The sequence below is a fragment of the Pristis pectinata genome, chromosome 14 (genome assembly GCF_009764475.1).
Source record: "Pristis pectinata isolate sPriPec2 chromosome 14, sPriPec2.1.pri, whole genome shotgun sequence".
Taxonomy (NCBI): domain Eukaryota; kingdom Metazoa; phylum Chordata; class Chondrichthyes; order Rhinopristiformes; family Pristidae; genus Pristis; species Pristis pectinata.
Genome location: NC_067418.1, coordinates 28,217,617 through 28,236,210, shown reverse-complemented (window position 1 = coordinate 28,236,210; position 18,594 = coordinate 28,217,617). Strand labels below are relative to the sequence as shown.

The 18,594-nt window shown below is 39.2% G+C and overlaps 1 protein-coding gene across 5 annotated transcripts in view; it reads right to left on the bottom strand.

Annotated features, from left to right (window-relative positions):
* The window catches only part of trim66 (tripartite motif containing 66), a 160,991-nt gene that overhangs the window by 11,498 nt on the left and 130,899 nt on the right, over positions 1 to 18,594 (bottom strand). For 4 of the 5 annotated variants that reach the window (XM_052029215.1, XM_052029211.1, XM_052029212.1 and 1 more), the window contains 5 exons: positions 17,982 to 18,096; positions 14,465 to 15,399; positions 7,664 to 7,843; positions 2,485 to 2,664; positions 1,653 to 1,761 (listed from right to left, as the gene is read on the bottom strand). In XM_052029215.1, coding sequence (XP_051885175.1) covers positions 1,653 to 1,761; positions 2,485 to 2,664; positions 7,664 to 7,843; positions 14,465 to 15,399; positions 17,982 to 18,096 — 1,519 coding nt within the window. The remainder of the gene's footprint in view (positions 1 to 1,652; positions 1,762 to 2,484; positions 2,665 to 7,663; positions 7,844 to 14,464; positions 15,400 to 17,981; positions 18,097 to 18,594) is intronic. The other variant, XM_052029213.1, reaches the window with a different exon arrangement.

Below are 18,594 nucleotides of genomic sequence, written 5' to 3'. Positions count from 1 at the left end.
TACTATCCCCAAAAAATTAGGTATTTAGATACCAGGTTTTAAAGTCAGATTATTACATGAAAAGTAGCTTAAGACATTAATAACCCTCTTCTGTAACTTGCCAGTGTAGGTTTTACAGACAACCCTCTCTTCCTATCTCTGCTTTTCTATGTTCTAATTATGTTGGAAGATTTTACAATATGGTTTCTTCCATGAAGCTGTTGCCTCAATGATAATGTGATGCAACACAGGGATTCTGCAGAGTGGGCAAGAATCACTGTCCCAGGGGATTCTTAAATTTGATCTGCTGCTGAGATCTGCAAAGTTCACCAACGCTGTAAAGAATGAATTGGAGAGAGGAGGAACAATCTACTTCTGACACTTGGACTGATGCTCACTGGAAAAAGTTTGCAAGGACATCCAATAACAACATAAATCAGACATTACCAGCTTGCTCTAAAGCTCGCCTAACCCTAATGTGCGTGTTCATAAATCAAGGTTAATGCCAAACATGGGTCAATAACCTTAGGAAAGGTTATTGAATTAACAATTTTGTGAACAGTACATTTTAAGCTGATTATTTTACCCCACAAAATGAATCTCATATTCATTTCACACACCTCATTTCTTTGTGTAACATGTGGTCTATGATACCATCTCCTGTGTGCATTGTCTGGCATCATCCACCTTTAATCTAACCATGAATGTTCAGCAAGCAATCGAGAAATGGTATGTTAGCCTTTAATATGAGAGTATTTAATTACAGAAGTATGTTGGAAGTGTATAAAATTATGAGGGACAAGCAATGTCTTTTTTCCTTTATTGAGTGATCCAATAGCAGAGGGCATGCAGTTAAGGTGAAAGGGAGTAAGTTCAGAACAAACGTGAGGGGTAAGTTTTTTTTACTCAGGGTGGTGGATGCCTGGAATGCGTTGCCTGATAGAGTGGTGGAGGTAAATTCATTGGGAGCTTTTAAGAGGGGCTTGGGTGGGCACATGAATGAAGGGAAAATGGAGGGATATGGGCATTCAGTAGGTAGGAGCAAATAGCTACGTCGCCACAACATTGTGGGCTGAAGGGCCATGTTCTGTGCGGTACTGTTCTATGTTCTATGCTGTTCTACGTAAGGAAGTCTTAATGCAGTAGTGTGTGTCCATATTGAGACTGCACTTGGAGCATTGTGCACAGTTCTGGCCTCCTTTCTGAACAAAGGATGTCCTCACCATGGAAGGGTAGAGAAAGTGCACTGAAGATTCACCAGACTCGTTCCAGGGATGGCATGTTTACCACATGACAAGAGATAGAATAGACTGTGATTTTAATTCTTCAGGAGTTTACAAGGATGAAAGGAGATCTCCTTGCAACAGAATTCATAAAGGGCTAACAAGTTGGATGCAGGGGGATTCCCCTGACTGAGGAATCCAAGACCAGGTAACATAGTTTGAGAATAAGGTCATTTAGGACTGAAGTGAGGAAATATGTCTTCTCTCAGAGAGAGGTGAAACTTTGGAATTCTCTACCACAGATAGCTGTGGAGACTCAGTTTTCGTGTTCATTCAAAACAGAGATCAATAGATTTTTGGACATTAAGGGAATCAAAGGATACAAGGATAATGCTGGAAAGGGCACTGTAGAAGACTAGCTGTGAATGATGAATGGAGAAGTCAACTTACTTTCAGCATTAACAGAAAGGTTCATTGGCTCTTTACAGCTGTTCTCTTTGAAAGGGTCTGGTTCAGTTTCCATGGATTCCTTTGGTACTCTAGTGTCAGTGTCTTCAGACTTAGAGACAAGAGTAGAACAGATCAGTTCTTCACTACTGATTTTAGTAAACCGATAATATTTAATGTAAGTAATTAATAAAGATAACTTTATGGCAATCCTAAGTCTGAAATAGTGCTCCAAGCAGGCATTAATGTTCTAATGATATAACTGAGACAAAAATGAAACACTGAAGACCATAAATTATCATGTTCACAGCTTCATTAATTCTGTCAATGAGTATAAGGAAGTAAAAACCAAGCTCCATCTTAACCTAATGTTCTGACAATGCTTTGCTAAGAAGCTTGCTTAATAGTATAAAAAGCTATTCTGTTCAAATACAATTGTCTTGATGCATTTCCAAAACATGCAATTTCATCTCAAACACAAAAGATTGTTTGAGCCCTGATCTCACTCAAGATCCTGATCCACAATATCTGCCCAAATCCCAGTCACTGGCAGTCCTCACTCCAGTTCTAGTCTCCTCTTAACAGCTCAGCTTTCTCACACTTACCTGTTTGATGGCAGAAATACTATCAGGAGCTTTAAAACTGCTCCCAAAGTTTTCTGGCTTTGCTATTTCTTAACTCCATTCAGAATGATTTCACATCTTTCTCTGTACTATCTTCATCCTAGCCTGTGTTATCAGTACCAATCCTTAATCTCGTCCTGTTCCATTTCACAGAACAGAAAAATGTCACAAGGTTAATTGTCAAGATTCAGTAAATAAAAAGTGAATGGAACCTTATACTTTGTTTCCTTTGGTTCCCAGTTTACAGGTATGTTCTCTGGCAGATGGCCCTGAGAGTCACCATGGGATCTGGGTGTGGTTAGTGGTGTATGCAATTCAATCAATAAAGGGGCAGGATGCAAAGATTCCTTGTTCACAGGTAGTGTGGATTCAATCTGGCCTGAAGCGGAACGCTGAAAAAGATACACCATAACAGGAGTGGATTAGTACAAGAGGGAGATCAAATTAAAACGAGATTTTATGCTGATATCACATTTCAATGCAAGTCTCAAGCAAAGAAGCAGGGTGCAAATAAAAGCTAGCTGCAGTTTGGAATAGATAAGCACATAGTTATCAAGGAGATCTATCAGATCAAGTATTGGAATGGTCAATGGGATCAAGGGTGAGGGTTAGAAATTTAGGGTCTGCTTTTTAAAATTCAAGTTTACAAGTGAGTGATTTGATCTTTCACATATATAACCAGGTCATGTTTTACATTGTGACAATTTGTACTCCTGGATCTTAAATGCTCATCATAAGCAACACAAGCTTCCTGCAAATATTAACAGCGTTGGTTTTAAATATCATCCTCCAAACTTCTGCCTTAGCTCTAGATTCGCAAAAGTTTAGGATTTTACTCCCAGCTGGCTCTCAAGTTCTTGCAGCCAATAAAAATTACACTCAGTAACAAGGGTAATCTCTGGAACTTTAAGATGAACTCCAGCCCTTTCAAACTTCACCCTTTCTTCCATGGGACAGGATGCAACATGCATAGGGAAGGAATTCAAACAAAGACCAACACGGACCTTCCCATGGACATGAAACCACTATGGATTTGGCCTAACACCTCTTACTCCAAACATCAAAGAATCCTGAAGGAAAGCTCAATCAGAAAACACTTTTATAAATGTTTCACATCCAACCCAATACCTCAACAACCAGACTTCAACCTGCCTTGGAGCATTTGGAGAACAGGACAATGACTGATCATGGGTAATGAAGCCACCCAATGCAACTGTAGAAACCCTGTGCAAACCATGGGGCATGAACCCAAAGCAATCCCAGGAGTCATGACAGTGAATCTACCTGTTGTGCCAAACAGTGTCCATTCATTTCAATGGAGAGGAATGGTTGAGAGGGAAACTAGGTAAGTTTCAAAGTAATTTACATTTTCAGAATTAATTGAGTTGACTTAAATGTTTTGATTTTAAAAATGATTTTGATTGTTCTGCTCATTCTGAATGCCCCGGATGTTCAGAAATATTCAGAAATATCCAGAAATATCCATAGGTTTTGACAGCAGGCTAAGCTTTGGTGTTGTTTAGCCAATTGTCAACATTTTCTGAGTGAAAACCATATTGTGCAAGCCCCTTGTAACTTAAGAACTGACTGATGCTTAGCAGCAGGTTTATAGTAGAGGATCAGCCAAAGGTAAACATTTATTCACCACAAGTGCTAAGAGTAAGCACAAGCAAATTGCAGCAGGCAAAAGTTTCTGTCCCAACTTTTGTCAAGATTCAAAAATATCCTTAAAATGTAGTTATTGGGAAAGATGTTTACAAATGTCATGGCAGCTTCCATCGAGAATGTTTGTTCACTCCAGAAAAGAAACGCTGCCCAATATTGACAGGGGAAGGACTTTCAACTCTGGTTTTGAATGCCCTGGATGCTGAGAAATATTCAGAAACATCCAGTGGTTTTGACAGCAGGCTAAGCTTTGGTGTTGGTTAGCCTGATTTGTTGATACTTAAAGGATTAACAAGAGGACTCAAAAGGATCACTTTGAACCTTTTTTTTAATTCTAATAAAAATAGAATAATGGTTCATCTCTGGTTTCCCAAGACTGTTTCACTTATGTATGAAAGAAATTTGGAAACTGAAATTCCAACAGTATGTTATCCAACATGATCTCATTTCCATTTCCACAATCACCATCAATATTATATTTTAGTACATCTTTTATTATTAGGCAGAAGTCAACTTTTCTAACAAAGATAAATATTCTCAAATTGGCAGCTTCCAAGTGCTAAGTGACAACTAGTCAATATCATTTGGGGGGGGGGGGGGTGGGGGGAAGAAAATCAGGGAATACTGGTAGGAATCAAGGCAGCACACAATTAAACTGAAAGACAAACATTAATACTTAATCAATCAATCAGATCATTAAAATCACAAATTCTGAACTAACTCAGTGCTACAACACATTACTATTTTTCCCTTGAGAGAATTTTGAAAAAGACAAAAAAGTGTGGGAGCTGAAGTTTAAAGGAAAGATTACTGGAACACTACAGGTCAATCAACATCCGAAAGAGACACAATAAATTTTTGATTATTCTTACAAACAGTTTATCTCCAACATGCCAAGGTACTTTTCTTTCCAACTGTGACTAGCCTGTTGTGCATTTCACAATGTTACATTTCTTTGTTGAAGACAACCATTGTAACTTTCCTACAATCGGCTCCACACTTTGGCCAAACAGATGTTCAGTGGAGACCAAATCCAGACACAGAACAGAATCAAACAGATCAAAAAAGGTTATGAGAAGATCAATTGGATGATCCAGGGTGCTGTGCTGTGCTCCAAATACTGAACACCCTATCCCGGGGAATTGAGCATGTTTTTTTTGTTATTAGAAAACAATGTACAGAATTAAATATTCCAACATCCCTCTGGCCAATCAGTTGTTGGGCCAGCCTCTCTAAACTTGACCCGAAAAATTTTGTTAACCATTTTCTAACCTAAGACTGCGACAGCTCCCCTTCTCCCCATGCTCAACCACCACCATTTTCATCAGTCAGTCAAAGACTAAATAAAAAGTCTCATCATGTTTGATTCAACAGCCGTCATCCAAATTGAACTGGTTGTAAACTATTTTAATTATGTAAGTAAATCACTTGGAATCGTTTCTTTAATGGTAGCACTCAACCCTGTTTAGTTAGACTCAACTGTATCCCAAAGTTGCCTACCTTCTTTAAAAAGCCCAATTTGGTGTTTGCAATATTTGATTTAACTGCCATTAACTAAATTCAACTGCTTACATCTTTAATTGCAATCTCCTCCAGCCCATGGCCCATAATGTCTCCATTCATAAGGACACAAGAAAAAGCAAGAGCCCACTATTCAGCCCCTCAAGTTTTCAGTATTATTCAACAAACTGTCTTTTCCTCCAACTCTAAACCCTTGTACACTTCTCTGCAGATGTAGATGTAGCTGGCTAAGCAATCACTTACTCTTCGTCCTTAATTGCCCTTTGAACTGAATGGCTTGATTGAGCTAGGAATCAATCACATATAGGCCAGTCCAGGTAAGGGTAGCAGATTTCTTTCCCTGCAGGAGATTGAGAGTCACATGGACTTATAATGACAATCCAATAGTTTCATGGTCTCCAATTACTAACACTAGCTTTCTATTCCTTATTTAATTAGTTTAATTTAAAATCCTCAGCTGTTTGATAGCATATCAACATCCAGGCCTCTGGATAATAGTTCAACAACTTCACCTCCGCACAATCATATCACTTCAATCTACCCTTGGTGACCATGCCCTTGTCCATCTTGTTCTTGAACTCTTAACCTCATCTATCCTGCCAGCTCTCCCCTTAAATGGTCATTTACCTTACTGATGAAGAATTTTGTCTTTGTCCTAACTGGGTTTGTGTTAATTTTTTTAAAAAATCTGATTACACCTGCAAGGTGTCTTGGGATACTTTCTTACATAAAACATATAGGAACCAGGGAATAAAAGAAGAATGCAACAGGGATTTCAGGCTAACAGTTCTGAACAGAATGGAAGTGCTTACCAAAGCATTCACCAAATCTGCATTTGATCTCATTAATATAAAGAGCAGCAGAGTATCTTAAATACTGTGCATTTGCAAAATCTTTGACATGACAACAGGTTTAAATATTAAGTAATAGGCAAAAGACACACATTTCCAATATTATCAGTCTGAGATTTCCAACATCTATTGTTGTTTGTCTTCTATTCAAAAAAGCAATTAAAATGTGACTTATTCTGCCCTGGAGCTATTACACAAAGCCAAACAAGATTGGCAAATCACACATCTATTTACTACCATCTTTAAAAATGCATCTGCTTCAATGGAAAATTGTGTAATTAGTCTTTGATTGAACATACAACTTTTCGATGCTGTGCACAGGTGTTACCGAACTGCCACTTTTGATGAAAAGTTTATCTAAATGTCTTGTGACAAAAACTGTAACGACTTCCCCCGAAGGAAATAAAAATGCACTTTCCATCAACTTATATGACACCCCTTTTCAGTCTATGGATTGAATAAAACTTGTGCATTTTAGCTTTAGTTGTTTCTGTTATATGGACATAAACTGAATTCTCTCAGTAAGCGTTTGATAATTACTATGACTATTTTTGATGCAGAGTAAACACAACTGCAGATGCTACTGAAAGCAAGAAATTTGGTATGATACTGAAAGCATATTGGCACAGTATTCAGAATAACCTTAATCCTTCCTGATAAACAAGCACTTTGTACTGTACCACAGATATTTCTGCAATTGCTTGTCACAGTTTTCAAGCTCTCTTTACGTTCATTAAGTCCTTTACCATTACAGTCTTGTGGTTCACTGTATTGCCAATAGAGCAGTCTTCTTAAGAATGTGTTGTAGCTTTACAGCAGAGGCACTTACTACATATTTGTAGAAGATTTAAGATGAATACAGACAAAGGCCATCAGACATGCAAACGGGCATGCCTACATACAGCAGGCATGACAATCTATGTACTCAAGATCTTCTCCAGGAATAAAGTTTCAAGCCAAGATTATCACAGCATCAAGTCTTTTATCACTCAAACAAAAACTGCCACCACCTACACAGCACTTTTTATGCAGAAAAACATTGCAAGATATTTTAAAAGTCTTTCTGGGAGGGTAAAGATGGGTGACAAGGCAGGATTTAAGGGATAGATTTTCAGTATTTTTTTGAAATTGGAAATAAATTGGTTTTACCTAGATAGGTGATACAAGGGGGTTGTTTTCCTAGATAATGGGCTGTAGTGCAAGAGGAAAACTTGTAAGGATAGAGGGTAATAAGGAATAGGGGAATGGGAATGATGAACTTGCTCAGTTGGCAGCTGGCATCAACCCAATGAGCCTTCTTCTGTCATAATGTCATTATAAGTAAACAAGGAACCATTTCCTTTCCAATTGTTACCTTTCTCCTTCCTTTCTTCGGAGCAGATGAACACATCCTTTTTGTTGAGGATCTAGAAGAGGTTGATTGTTTCTCAGGAGCTTTAGGTAATCTCAATAAATCCGGTGGCTGGACAGGGGTGGAGTTTTCTCTGTTACCATTTATGTTCTGCTGTTTTTCAACATCAAGAGGATTGTGCAGCTGGCAAAAAATCATTGGTGAAATTTTTTAAGAAAAATGAATTCACTGCTGTAGAACTGGTGGTCACATGGTTGAGCAGAGTAATCTCTCAGCTGCCTTGCATGTCATGATTATAAGGAGATAAATTGAAAAGATCCACAACAATAGATCATCACCTTAGGGGGGATTATAAATATCTTGTTTACACCTGCATGTAAATGTTCAAATGGACATTGCGGTAAAAGCTAATACCCCACTATATCCTTCACTCCTTTCTATCTCCAAAAGTGTGTTAACTGCCTTCAAAACACATTGATACTGCCCTTCACTGGTCTATACTGGGAACATCCTTGATAAACCACTAATATTTTAAGGTGCTTCTAAGCAAGGTTTGTTGGAGCTGTTGGGGAGGATTTACACAAATTGGCAGGGAAAGGAGTACAGTAGCAGACAAGGAACAGACAAGTATAGAAGGGAAACAAAGTCTGCAGATGCTTGGGAGAAATGCAAGGTGCGACTGCATCAGTTTTGATGCATTCTGACAAGTAAGGTAAATGAACTGAGGATGGTGATTGGCAAATGGAATATGATACTGTTAACATCATGGAGATGTGATTAAAAGATGGGCAGAACTGGCAGTACAACATTTCAGGGTGTAGATTCTACAGCTGGGATGGGAGGGAAGGGTGGCTGGGAAACTGCAGTAAGGAGGGAGGATTTCCAAGAAGGTTCTTCAAATGAGGCATTATGGGTAGAGCCCAGAAATAAAAAGGGAGTGGTCACTTTGCTGGGAATGTACTACAGGCTGCCAAACTGTCGGCAGGAGATAGTGGAACAGATATTTAAGAAAATCACAGAAGATTACAAAAATGATAGGGTAATGATTTCAACTGCACCAATATCAAGCAGAATCATGATGGTGTGAAAGACGTAGAGGGGGCAGAATTTTTAAAGTGTGTCCAGCAGAGCTTTTTAAGTTATTGGCCTTGCTAGAGAAGAGGTGATACTGGATCTGATCTTTGGGAACATATTGGAAGGAGTGTCAGAGGGAGAACATTTCAGAGAAAGTGACCAAAACCTTAAGTTTAAAGGTCATTAAGACGACAAAACTGGATTGGAAATTAAAGTCCCAAATTGATGGAAGACTAATATCGATACAAGTCTGAACTTGGCAACAGTGGACTAAGAGCAGCAGCTTACAGGTAATTCTATATGCAATCAGTGGGAGTTGTTAAAAAGTGAGAGAGAGAATTCAGGACCAGCATGTTCCCATTTTGCTGTAGGATAAGGTCAGCAAGTCTAGAAACCCTGGATTTCAAGGGGATTTGAGGGTTGGATAAAAGGGAAAAAGGTAACTTATGGCAAGTTTTGAAAACAGGCAAAGCCCTACAGGAGTATATAGTGTGATGGGGGGGGGGTGGGGGGGGTAGGAGGTAGAATTAAAAGTTAATTAAGGGACATGAAATGGCATGGCAGGCAAGATTAAACAAAATCCTAGTACATAGGAAGGGCAAGAGAAGGACCCATTGAAAGCCAAACTGCAATGTGTGTGTAAAGCCAGAGGACTTAGATGAGGAATTAAATGAATATTACTCCTCTGTATTTACTATATAAAGGGACAACGTAGTTGGAGAACTCAGGTAGGGGATGGTGGCGGAATTCAAGAACAACTTACCATTAAAGAACTAGATAATGACATCTTAATAGGCTTAAAGGTGGATAAGTCCCAGGGCCTGATGCACTATATCCCAGGCTGCTGTAGAAAGCAAGGGAGGAGATTGCTGGGATAATTTTCAAATCTTGTCTAGCCACACAAGAGGAGATGCCAGATGACTGGATATCAACGACTGTGGCATGTTCATTCAAGAAGGGAAGCCAAGTAATTATAGCTTTCTTAAGGGGAGGTCTTTGACTAAATAAATTGAATTTTTCCAGCTGTTGACTAAGTGTGTTTACAAGGACAGCATGGTTAATGTCTGCATGGGTTCAGTGAGGCCTTTGACAAGGTCCTATCTGGTCCAAAAGCTAAGAGCCCATGGGATCCAGGGTGTTGGCAAATCAGATCTAGAGGACAATGATCAGGGCTGCTTTTATCATTAGAAGGCTGTGACCAGTAGTGTACCACAGGATCAGTTCTGGGTCACTTACTGTTTGATATACACATTGGTGATCTGGATATGAATGTAGGAGGTATGAATAGCAAGTTTGCAGACGACATCAACATTTGTGGAGTTGATAGTGAGGGTAGTCTTCAGCTACAGTACATTGTACAGTACAACAGTTGGTAAGGTGGGCAGAGAAATAGCAGATGGAATTTAATATAGAAAAATATGAGGTGATACATTTTGAGGTGATATATACTATTCATTGTGTATATCCTAGCCTACTAATCTAGGATATGCACAATGAATAGTAGGACCCTATAAAAGGGCTCTGGAACAGAGGGACCTGGGTGCATGTGTCCAGGGAACCCTTAAAGCAGCAACACACATAGATAAGGTGATTAAGGCACACAGGAAACTTGCCTTCATTAGCTGGTGCATACAAGAGCAGGCAGGCAATGGTACAACAATATTTACCACTTGGTAGGCCAGAACTGGGAATAGTGTACAGATCTGGTCACCACACTGTAGGAAGGATGTGATTGTACTGGAAATAGTGCAGAGGAGATTAACCAGGATGGTGCCTGGGATGGAGCTTTCCAGCTAAAAGGACACACTGAAGAGGAATGAATTTGTTCTTTGAAGCAGAGAAGGCAGAGTGCTGATCTGATCTAATTTACAAAATTCTGCAGGCAGAGATAGGGTAGGTAGGCTAACTTGACCTCTGGGAACTGCAGTACTCTCTGATCAGACTTGTGATAATAGAGGCATTTATTGCAAATACAGAATAGAGCTTTATACTCAGCTTGTATCTTCCAACTTTTTCTCTCAAAATGCTTCTAATCACTTGACTAGGTTTCACTTAAGTGCACCACTCTTTTCTATTTATATTTGAAGAACATGGGCAAAATGGTAAAATGGCTCAAGAAACAAAACTTGACCAATTATAGAAAAAGCTCGATGCCACTATTTAGACTAGGTTACTGTACAATGCTACAAGAACATAAGAAATAGGAGTCCTTCGGGCTCTGCTTTTCAACAAGATCTGCATCAAACACCATTTTCCTGCCCTATCCCAATATCCCTTTGTTACTTTAATATCTAGAAACTTGATTTTTTTTTTGAAGGCGAGAAGGAGTAGAGAATTCCACAGGTATCCCTACTTTAGTCCTAACTGGCTGATCTATTTTAAGACCGTGACCTGTTGCTCCAACTCCTTGTCCAGGGGAAACAGCCTCCAGTTGAGCCTCTAAGAGTTTTATCACCTATCATTCTTCTAAACTCTGAAGAATTGAGAACCCTGTGTCTCAATCCCTCCTCGTTTGACAGGCTCACCATCTGAGGAACCAACTGGTGAATCTTTGTCGGACTCTTGCTACAGCAAGTAAATTATTTTTGGGTAAGGAAACCAAAATTGTAAGCAGTCTTCCATGTGTGGTTTCACTAATGTCTTGTGTAATTGTAGAAAAACATCTTCACCCTTGTACTTCCTAACTGTGTGTTACTCTTGCATGTTAGCTTTTGGTGATTTGTGGACAAGAACACTCGGGTTCATTTGAACATCAATATTTCTCAATCATTCCTGGTTTTTCTACTGAAGCAGGTGACCTCACATTTTTCCACACTGGACTCCATCTGTCATATTGTTACCCACACACCCAGCTTATCTACATTCCCTTGAAGTCTCTTTGCATTTTCATCACTACTCACATTCCCACTTAGTTTCACGTTACCAGCTCAGATAAATCATTGATATAGATTATGAAGAGATGGCATGCAACACTGTCGTGAGTCACAGCCTGCCAACCAAGGATACACATTCCTACTTTGCTGCTTTTGTTTTTTGAAAACTTGTTAACTAACTTTCAACCCATGCTAATATATTACCTACAATTCCATACACTTATTCAGCAATCTCCTGTGTTGGGACTCCAGACAAAAGCTTTCTGAAAATTCAAATGCACAACATCTACTGGATCCCCTAAACTAATCCAGATACATCCTCAAAGAACTCCAATAGATTAGACAAGCATGACTTCTATTTCACATCCACACTGACTCTGCTCAATCACATTATTATTCTCCACATATTTTGTTGCCATATCCTTGATTATGATGCCTACATTCCCCCCATTATTCAAATCAGGGCAACAGTTCAATAATTCTGTTTTTTCTGCCACTCCTTAAATGGCAGCATCATGTGCTGCCCTCCGATCTGCAGGAGCCAATCCAGAATCTAAAGAGTTTTTGAAGATGAGATCCAAAACATTCAGCATTACCAAAGCCACCTCTTTCAAAACTCCGGCTCATAAAGATCTCCATTATTCATTTTCTCTAGTATTTCTTTCCGAATTCACATTTCAATTACCTCCTCATCTGCAATGGACACCTGGTTCTCTATTACGTTTGGGAGGTTTCTTGTGTCTTCTTCAGTAAAGACAAACCTCAATTCTTCTCCAACTTTCTTATTAACCATTATATATCTTGACACCAAAAATAAATACAGGCTCTGTTTCTGTGATGTAATTTTTGAAGTGTTAAGCTGATCAAAGTCGATCAATTGTCCTACATTTTGCAAGATCCCAGATTGTGGGATTTTTATCCCTCCTCTATCCTTCCTTGACTTTATAGAAGTACTATTGCTGAATATTGGCTGTCAAAGCATGCACTAGCTGCCAGCTTTCTTTGTGCTTCAGTTTAATCATCTATTCGTTATTAGAATCAATCAAACAATTTCAGTAACTATAACTTATCATTAAAGGTGGCAAGCCTCACAGGATCAATATCAAACAAAATTTGTCACTGAGCCACATTAGGAGATAATAGGGCTGATAAGTCACAGCAGTAGATTATATAGCACAGCAAAATCATTCCAAGGTTCTTCACAGGAACGTTATCAACAAGAAAATAGCAATGAGCAGATGGTCAAAAGGTCAATCAAAGATATAGGTATAGAGTCATAAAAGGTTGAAGGAGAGATAGAAACACTTAGGAAAGAGGTTCTAGTGTTTCCAGTTTTGGCAGCTAAAAGCACAGCAATGGTGGAAGGAAGATAAAGTGTAGCAAAAAGCACAACAGAGAAAGAAAGCATAACACAGAGTAATCAAAAGGAAGCATGAGAGGGAGATAGAGTGTGGGACAGTGCATGGGGCAAAAAAAAAAGAGACAGGCAAGAGAAATGGTGGTAGAGAGTGAGCAAGAGAGCAACAGAGAGAGAGAGAGAGAGAGAGAGAGAGAGAGAGAGAGAGAGTGAGCAAGAGAGCAACACAGAGAGAGAGAGAGAGACCAAAAGAGAGTGAGAGAAAAAAAAGGAATAAAGAACAAGAGCAGGAGAGAATTGAAGAGTACATAAACAATCAAAGACAAATAGGGACAAAAATATCAAACATCATCAATTAGTGCTCAATTTTGAGTATATGTAAGCCAATCACAAAAGCTCAGTCTTCCTTTAGGTAAGATCTCTTCGTAGTAACACTATTTTTTATCTGTACATGTCTTTCTTTGGCTACTCTCATATTCAACTCAGTTTCAAATTTTATTATTCACTTTTCCCTTTCCTCTCTCCTCATCCAACTGGCTCCCATCAGCCTCTCTTTCCCCTCACTCACCCTTTCCATCTGCCCATCACCCACACACTCCTCGCACTGGTTTCCCTCCCCATCTCCCTCCCTTTACTCCATGCTCCACCTTCTTCTCCTATCAGATTCCATCTTCAGCACTTTGTCACTTCCACTTACCACCTCTCAGCTTCTGACACCATTCCCACTCTCTCCCCCCCTTCACCTGGATCTACCTATCACCTGCCAGCTCTTGCTCCACCCAATCCCTCCACCTTTTTATACTGGCTCTCTCTCCCTTTCTTTCCAGTCCTGAAGAAGGGTCTTGACCCAAAATATAGACTGTCCATTTCCCTCGATAGGAGCTGCCTGACTTGCTGAGTTCCTCCAGTGTTTTGTGTGTTGCTCCAGATTCCAGCATCTGCAGTCTTGTATCTATTATTCACTTGGTTATTATCTGAAGAGCATTGGTCTAAACTCCCTTCTCCATTCTAAATACTGTAAAACCAAAGTATTTGAACACAAGGAAATGAAACCTGAGAAATGCAGTCGTTAATGATAATGGTTCACATCTAAAGCTCTTTCACTCCAGTTATTTGGAAGCAATTTTGACTACGCCCAGCACAAAAACAGAAATCAACTTCTTACAATGGATATTTACCGAATACTATGAAGCTCTCAAACTGGGAGTAACGTTCTCTGTCTCAATTTTAATTCTTTATTTTACCTGACCTCACCTAAATATGTGCAGAACTTAGCCCCTCCTCATTAAGTAGGTCTTTCTTTACTCACATTCCATTCCCATGAATATGAAAGGCCAGGTCTACCTCTCCTAGTGCAGTTTATCCGGGCACATCTCATAATACTCAGGCACACTTGGCTTTGAACCCTTCTCCACACCAAGTCATATTTCCAATTCAAAAATAGTGATAAAATGATTGGGATAAGCCTAGTAATCTGTTATCAAATGCATTTTCACTTACAGTAACTTGACTGACCACATTTAATTCTGGTGCCTGGTTCTTTTCACCCTGTTGGTCCTGATTATTCACCACTCTTTGTTGACCACAGTGTTGTGGTTCCACAGGAATGTCTTGTTTTTTTAGAACAATCTGCCTCATAATTGTCTTCTGTGCAGTCTGCATGTTCTGCAGTTTCTGGCTCAACGGATGTGATTGCTCCAGGGAATCCTTATGGGCAATTGGCATTTGCTCTGGTTGACTATGTTGACCAGGTTCTTTGGAAGGAGGCTTCCCCTGTGAATTTTCAACAGGGGGTTGGTGTTGAATTTGCTCAGGTGGCAATCGCTGCTTCACAGGATACGGTTGCACTGATGATTGATTTGGTAACTTTAAATGTTGCAATTGAAAAAGTTGCTTCTGTTGTGGCTGGTGCACAAGCTGCTTTGGTTGCTGCAAGGCCACCACATGCATTGGTGTCATGCTTCTTTGTTGTGGTACAGTATATGCTGAATGCAGGCTTGGCTGCAAGCGTTGTGCTTGGAGATGTCCAATCAAAACTGTACTTTGTTCAGGTCCAGTTTGAGCTATGTGCCAAGGCTGCAAAGTTGGTATCGGCTGTACTGGGAATGGACGCGGAAAGTATTTCTGTTGAGGCTGTCTCTGTTGCATTCCACTGTACTGCACCTGAAGCTGATGCTGCAAATTTCCTGCCAGTTGGCCTAAAGTCTGATGATTCTGCAAACAGTTTACAGTCTCATGGTCTTTTTGCATTGGACGTGGGTCTGGACAACGATTACCACAGACCGAGTATTGTTGGCCAGGATTTTGGCACAGAAGTGATGGTGGTAAACAGGGTCTATGATCTGCAGTGTCTGAAGGTAATGGTGATTGTTGCTGAGGGAAGGAGGTCTGGCATTCCTGGTGGGTAGAATTTTCAGAGTCAAATGACAAATAGCCTGAGGAAAAAGACAAAATGTTAAAATGCTTTTCATAAAAATGAAGAAAAGCCATAATTTTCCCTATTGCCTTCTTTCTGTATTTAGTTGTCTCAACTCTTTTCTGCATGATACTTTCATGAGCAATGAAGACTTTTATTGCTTATCAGCATCGCTCAAATAAATGATCTGTTCTTGTACTCATGTCTGAAGTGTGTATCAAAGCAAGCTATTTTCCAAGGTCCCTGTACAATGCATATGTGCTCGTAAAGATCACAGACTGGCAATCAGGAGAGAAAGAAAACCATGTCTGACTTTTTCCTCCATGGATATGTATGTATAGGTCAATTGCAACACCTCTAATACGACCCTAAAAGAAAACAATTCACTAAGCATCAACTATAAATTAGGGCCAGACTCAATAACTAAGCTCAGTATCACATTGTATAATACCCCTCACCATGTGAACATGATGGCAAAAATAAATTTTGTTCCATTGTCAATTCACGTCAATGCCACTGTATTAAAGAAAAATCATTTTCCATCAAGAGACCTTAAGACTTCAATTTTGAAAAATACCTCCAGATTATGGAAGCTTCCATTTACACAACCAAAACTTAGAAAAACACTTGCAATTTTATGCAGTTCAGATACAAATTACACCCTTCCCTAATAGTCCTTTAAGTGCAGTGTATAGCAGAAAAATCTGATGAATTATTAAAAACAGATCCTTGTGTAAAACATAGTTCTGCATCATGAATTAAGTGCAGCTGGTAACTTTTACTCTCCTGCCACGAGAAAACATTTAACCAGGTGGATTGGAAGCATTTCTTTTCAACTATAGAAGATTTACTAGGTCCAGAATTCATGATAGGGGTAGAAACATTAATCTCTCAAAAGCATAATCTTTAGCAGTGACTGAGTGTCCAATCTTTGCCCATTCATTAAATATAGGATAGAGTATCCAACACTAGTCAATACCAGCAAGCATTCAGAATGAAGCTCATGATTAAATACGGAGAGTAAAAGACTCAGAGCTCACAAAAATTAATGGACTTGTATTTATTATTCAAATTAGATGTGGTCATGTTTTTCAAACCAAAACAAGTCTCCCTGCAAATGAGAGAAACTTTTCAGATCTATTGTTGGTCACAACTGTTATTCATGGCTGGTCCTCTGTCTTTAATGCTGATCTGAAACCAAAGGAACAAGCCATACAAAAGCTGTGTAAAAGTTCAGTATAGTAAAACATCCAAACAAATAGGTTCCAGGTATTCTGATCATTACTGGAAAAAAAAATCACCTTCAATTATAGAACCAAAAAAATAAATTCCCTCATCAAATACCTCAACAGAAATTGCTTTGAGCTCCATAATATTAGCAGCATTTAACAGGAAAATGGCTAAAATTAAATTTGGGAGTACTAGATCTTTCTGCAATAATATTATATCAGAACAATTCAAACAGTAAAATTTGTCCTTCAACATTAGGATTGATTTCCACTCTCAAAACAAAAAAAATTAAGCCAATCAGGCCTATTCTGGCATCAGCTCTTCAGCTTGGGCTGTCTGCTTCATCCCCTCTCTTTTTCACACTTTTCTCTCAATTCAGTTTTAAGTGATTGACACAGAAGCTGTAACCATCATTACGTGGTAAAACAGCTCATGCTTGAGTAATTATGAGAAGAAATCTATTAACTTTCTGTTCGCTTTACTAACAGGAATTCTAACTTGGGTGCTCTCCAGTTACTTATAAGCCAACAAGTAGAGACAGTCTTTCACTTGTGCTGTTCTCAAAACCTTACGGAACAGGGTCAGCTCTATTAAAGTGTCAAAGTTGACAGATTCATCTCAACCCTCAGTAAAATGTTAAACTTGAAAAATGCATACCTCTCAATCACTGGGTTTGCACCAGTAATTCCACTAACAGTCAGCTGTAGTCTATTTAACGTACTGATCTCATCTTAGCATATGCAGAGTTTGCTAGGAAAATATCTGCCACTAACCATTACTTGGGTGCAAATTACCAGTGACCTGCCAGTAAGAGTGAACCACACTATTGGTGTTATAATTGAAGCACTTCCCCACTATTACAATTACTGTTGAATAACATTTGGCATTAACATCCACAAATAAAAGGCAACACCTCTGTAACTCATTTACCCTATGCTTCTATCCACTCACCCACCCCCCCCATCCACACCAAATTCTACTACTCTCATACGCACTAGGAGCAATTTACAGTGGCCTCCCAACCCACATCTTTGGGATGAGAGGGGAAACTGGAACACCTGTGGGAAACCCATATGATCACAGGGAGAATGTGCAAACTCCACACGGGGGTCAGGATTGAACCCAAGTCGATGGAGCCACAAGGTAGCTGATCTACTCGCTTCACTACTTTGCCGCCCATTATAGATTACTGGAAAATGCATTGAAACATTAATCATTCATAATGAAAACCTTAAAACAAAGCTATTTTTACATTAATATAGATTTCGTATATGAACTTATTGCTCAATATTTGAAGATCACTAAGGATGCAACAATATCTGTTGATTGAAGCATAAAGCATTATAATATTTTGCTTAAGATTTCCCTTACCTAAAGAAGAGAGCTTCTTAGTCCACAAGACAGAATCCCAGTGAAAATGAATTTTGGAGGGACCCAAATCTGTATTGCACTGTGTTTCCAGTAAACGTCGCATCTGAAACATGATCTAAAAATGGAATATTAAAACTGGTTATTGCAAATCAGCCAAATAGCCCTTGAAGTCAAGTTCAGTATTGAATATACTGCTGGTTAAATTCTACTTTTGATAATTAAGGCACAGAAAAAAAAAATCAGACATCGCTACACCTTCATTTTGCTAATAATGTTAGCATCCAGAAACGGCTGTAGAGACACTTTGCAGCACAAAAACAGACCCTTCGGCCTAACTTGTCCATGCTGGCCAAGTTGCCTACCTGAGCTAGTCCCATTATCCTGTCCTTGGCCCATATCCCTTTAAATCTTTCCTATCCATGTACCCGTTTAAATGTCTTTTAAACATAATTGTACCTGCCTCTACCACTTCCTCTGGCGATTCATTCCACAAACACAACACCCTGAAAAAAAAAGTTTCCCCTCAGGTCCCCTTTAAATTTTTCCCCCTCACCTTAAATCTATGCCCTTTAACCTTACCCTGGGAAAAAGACTGTGGTCATTACTTTATCTA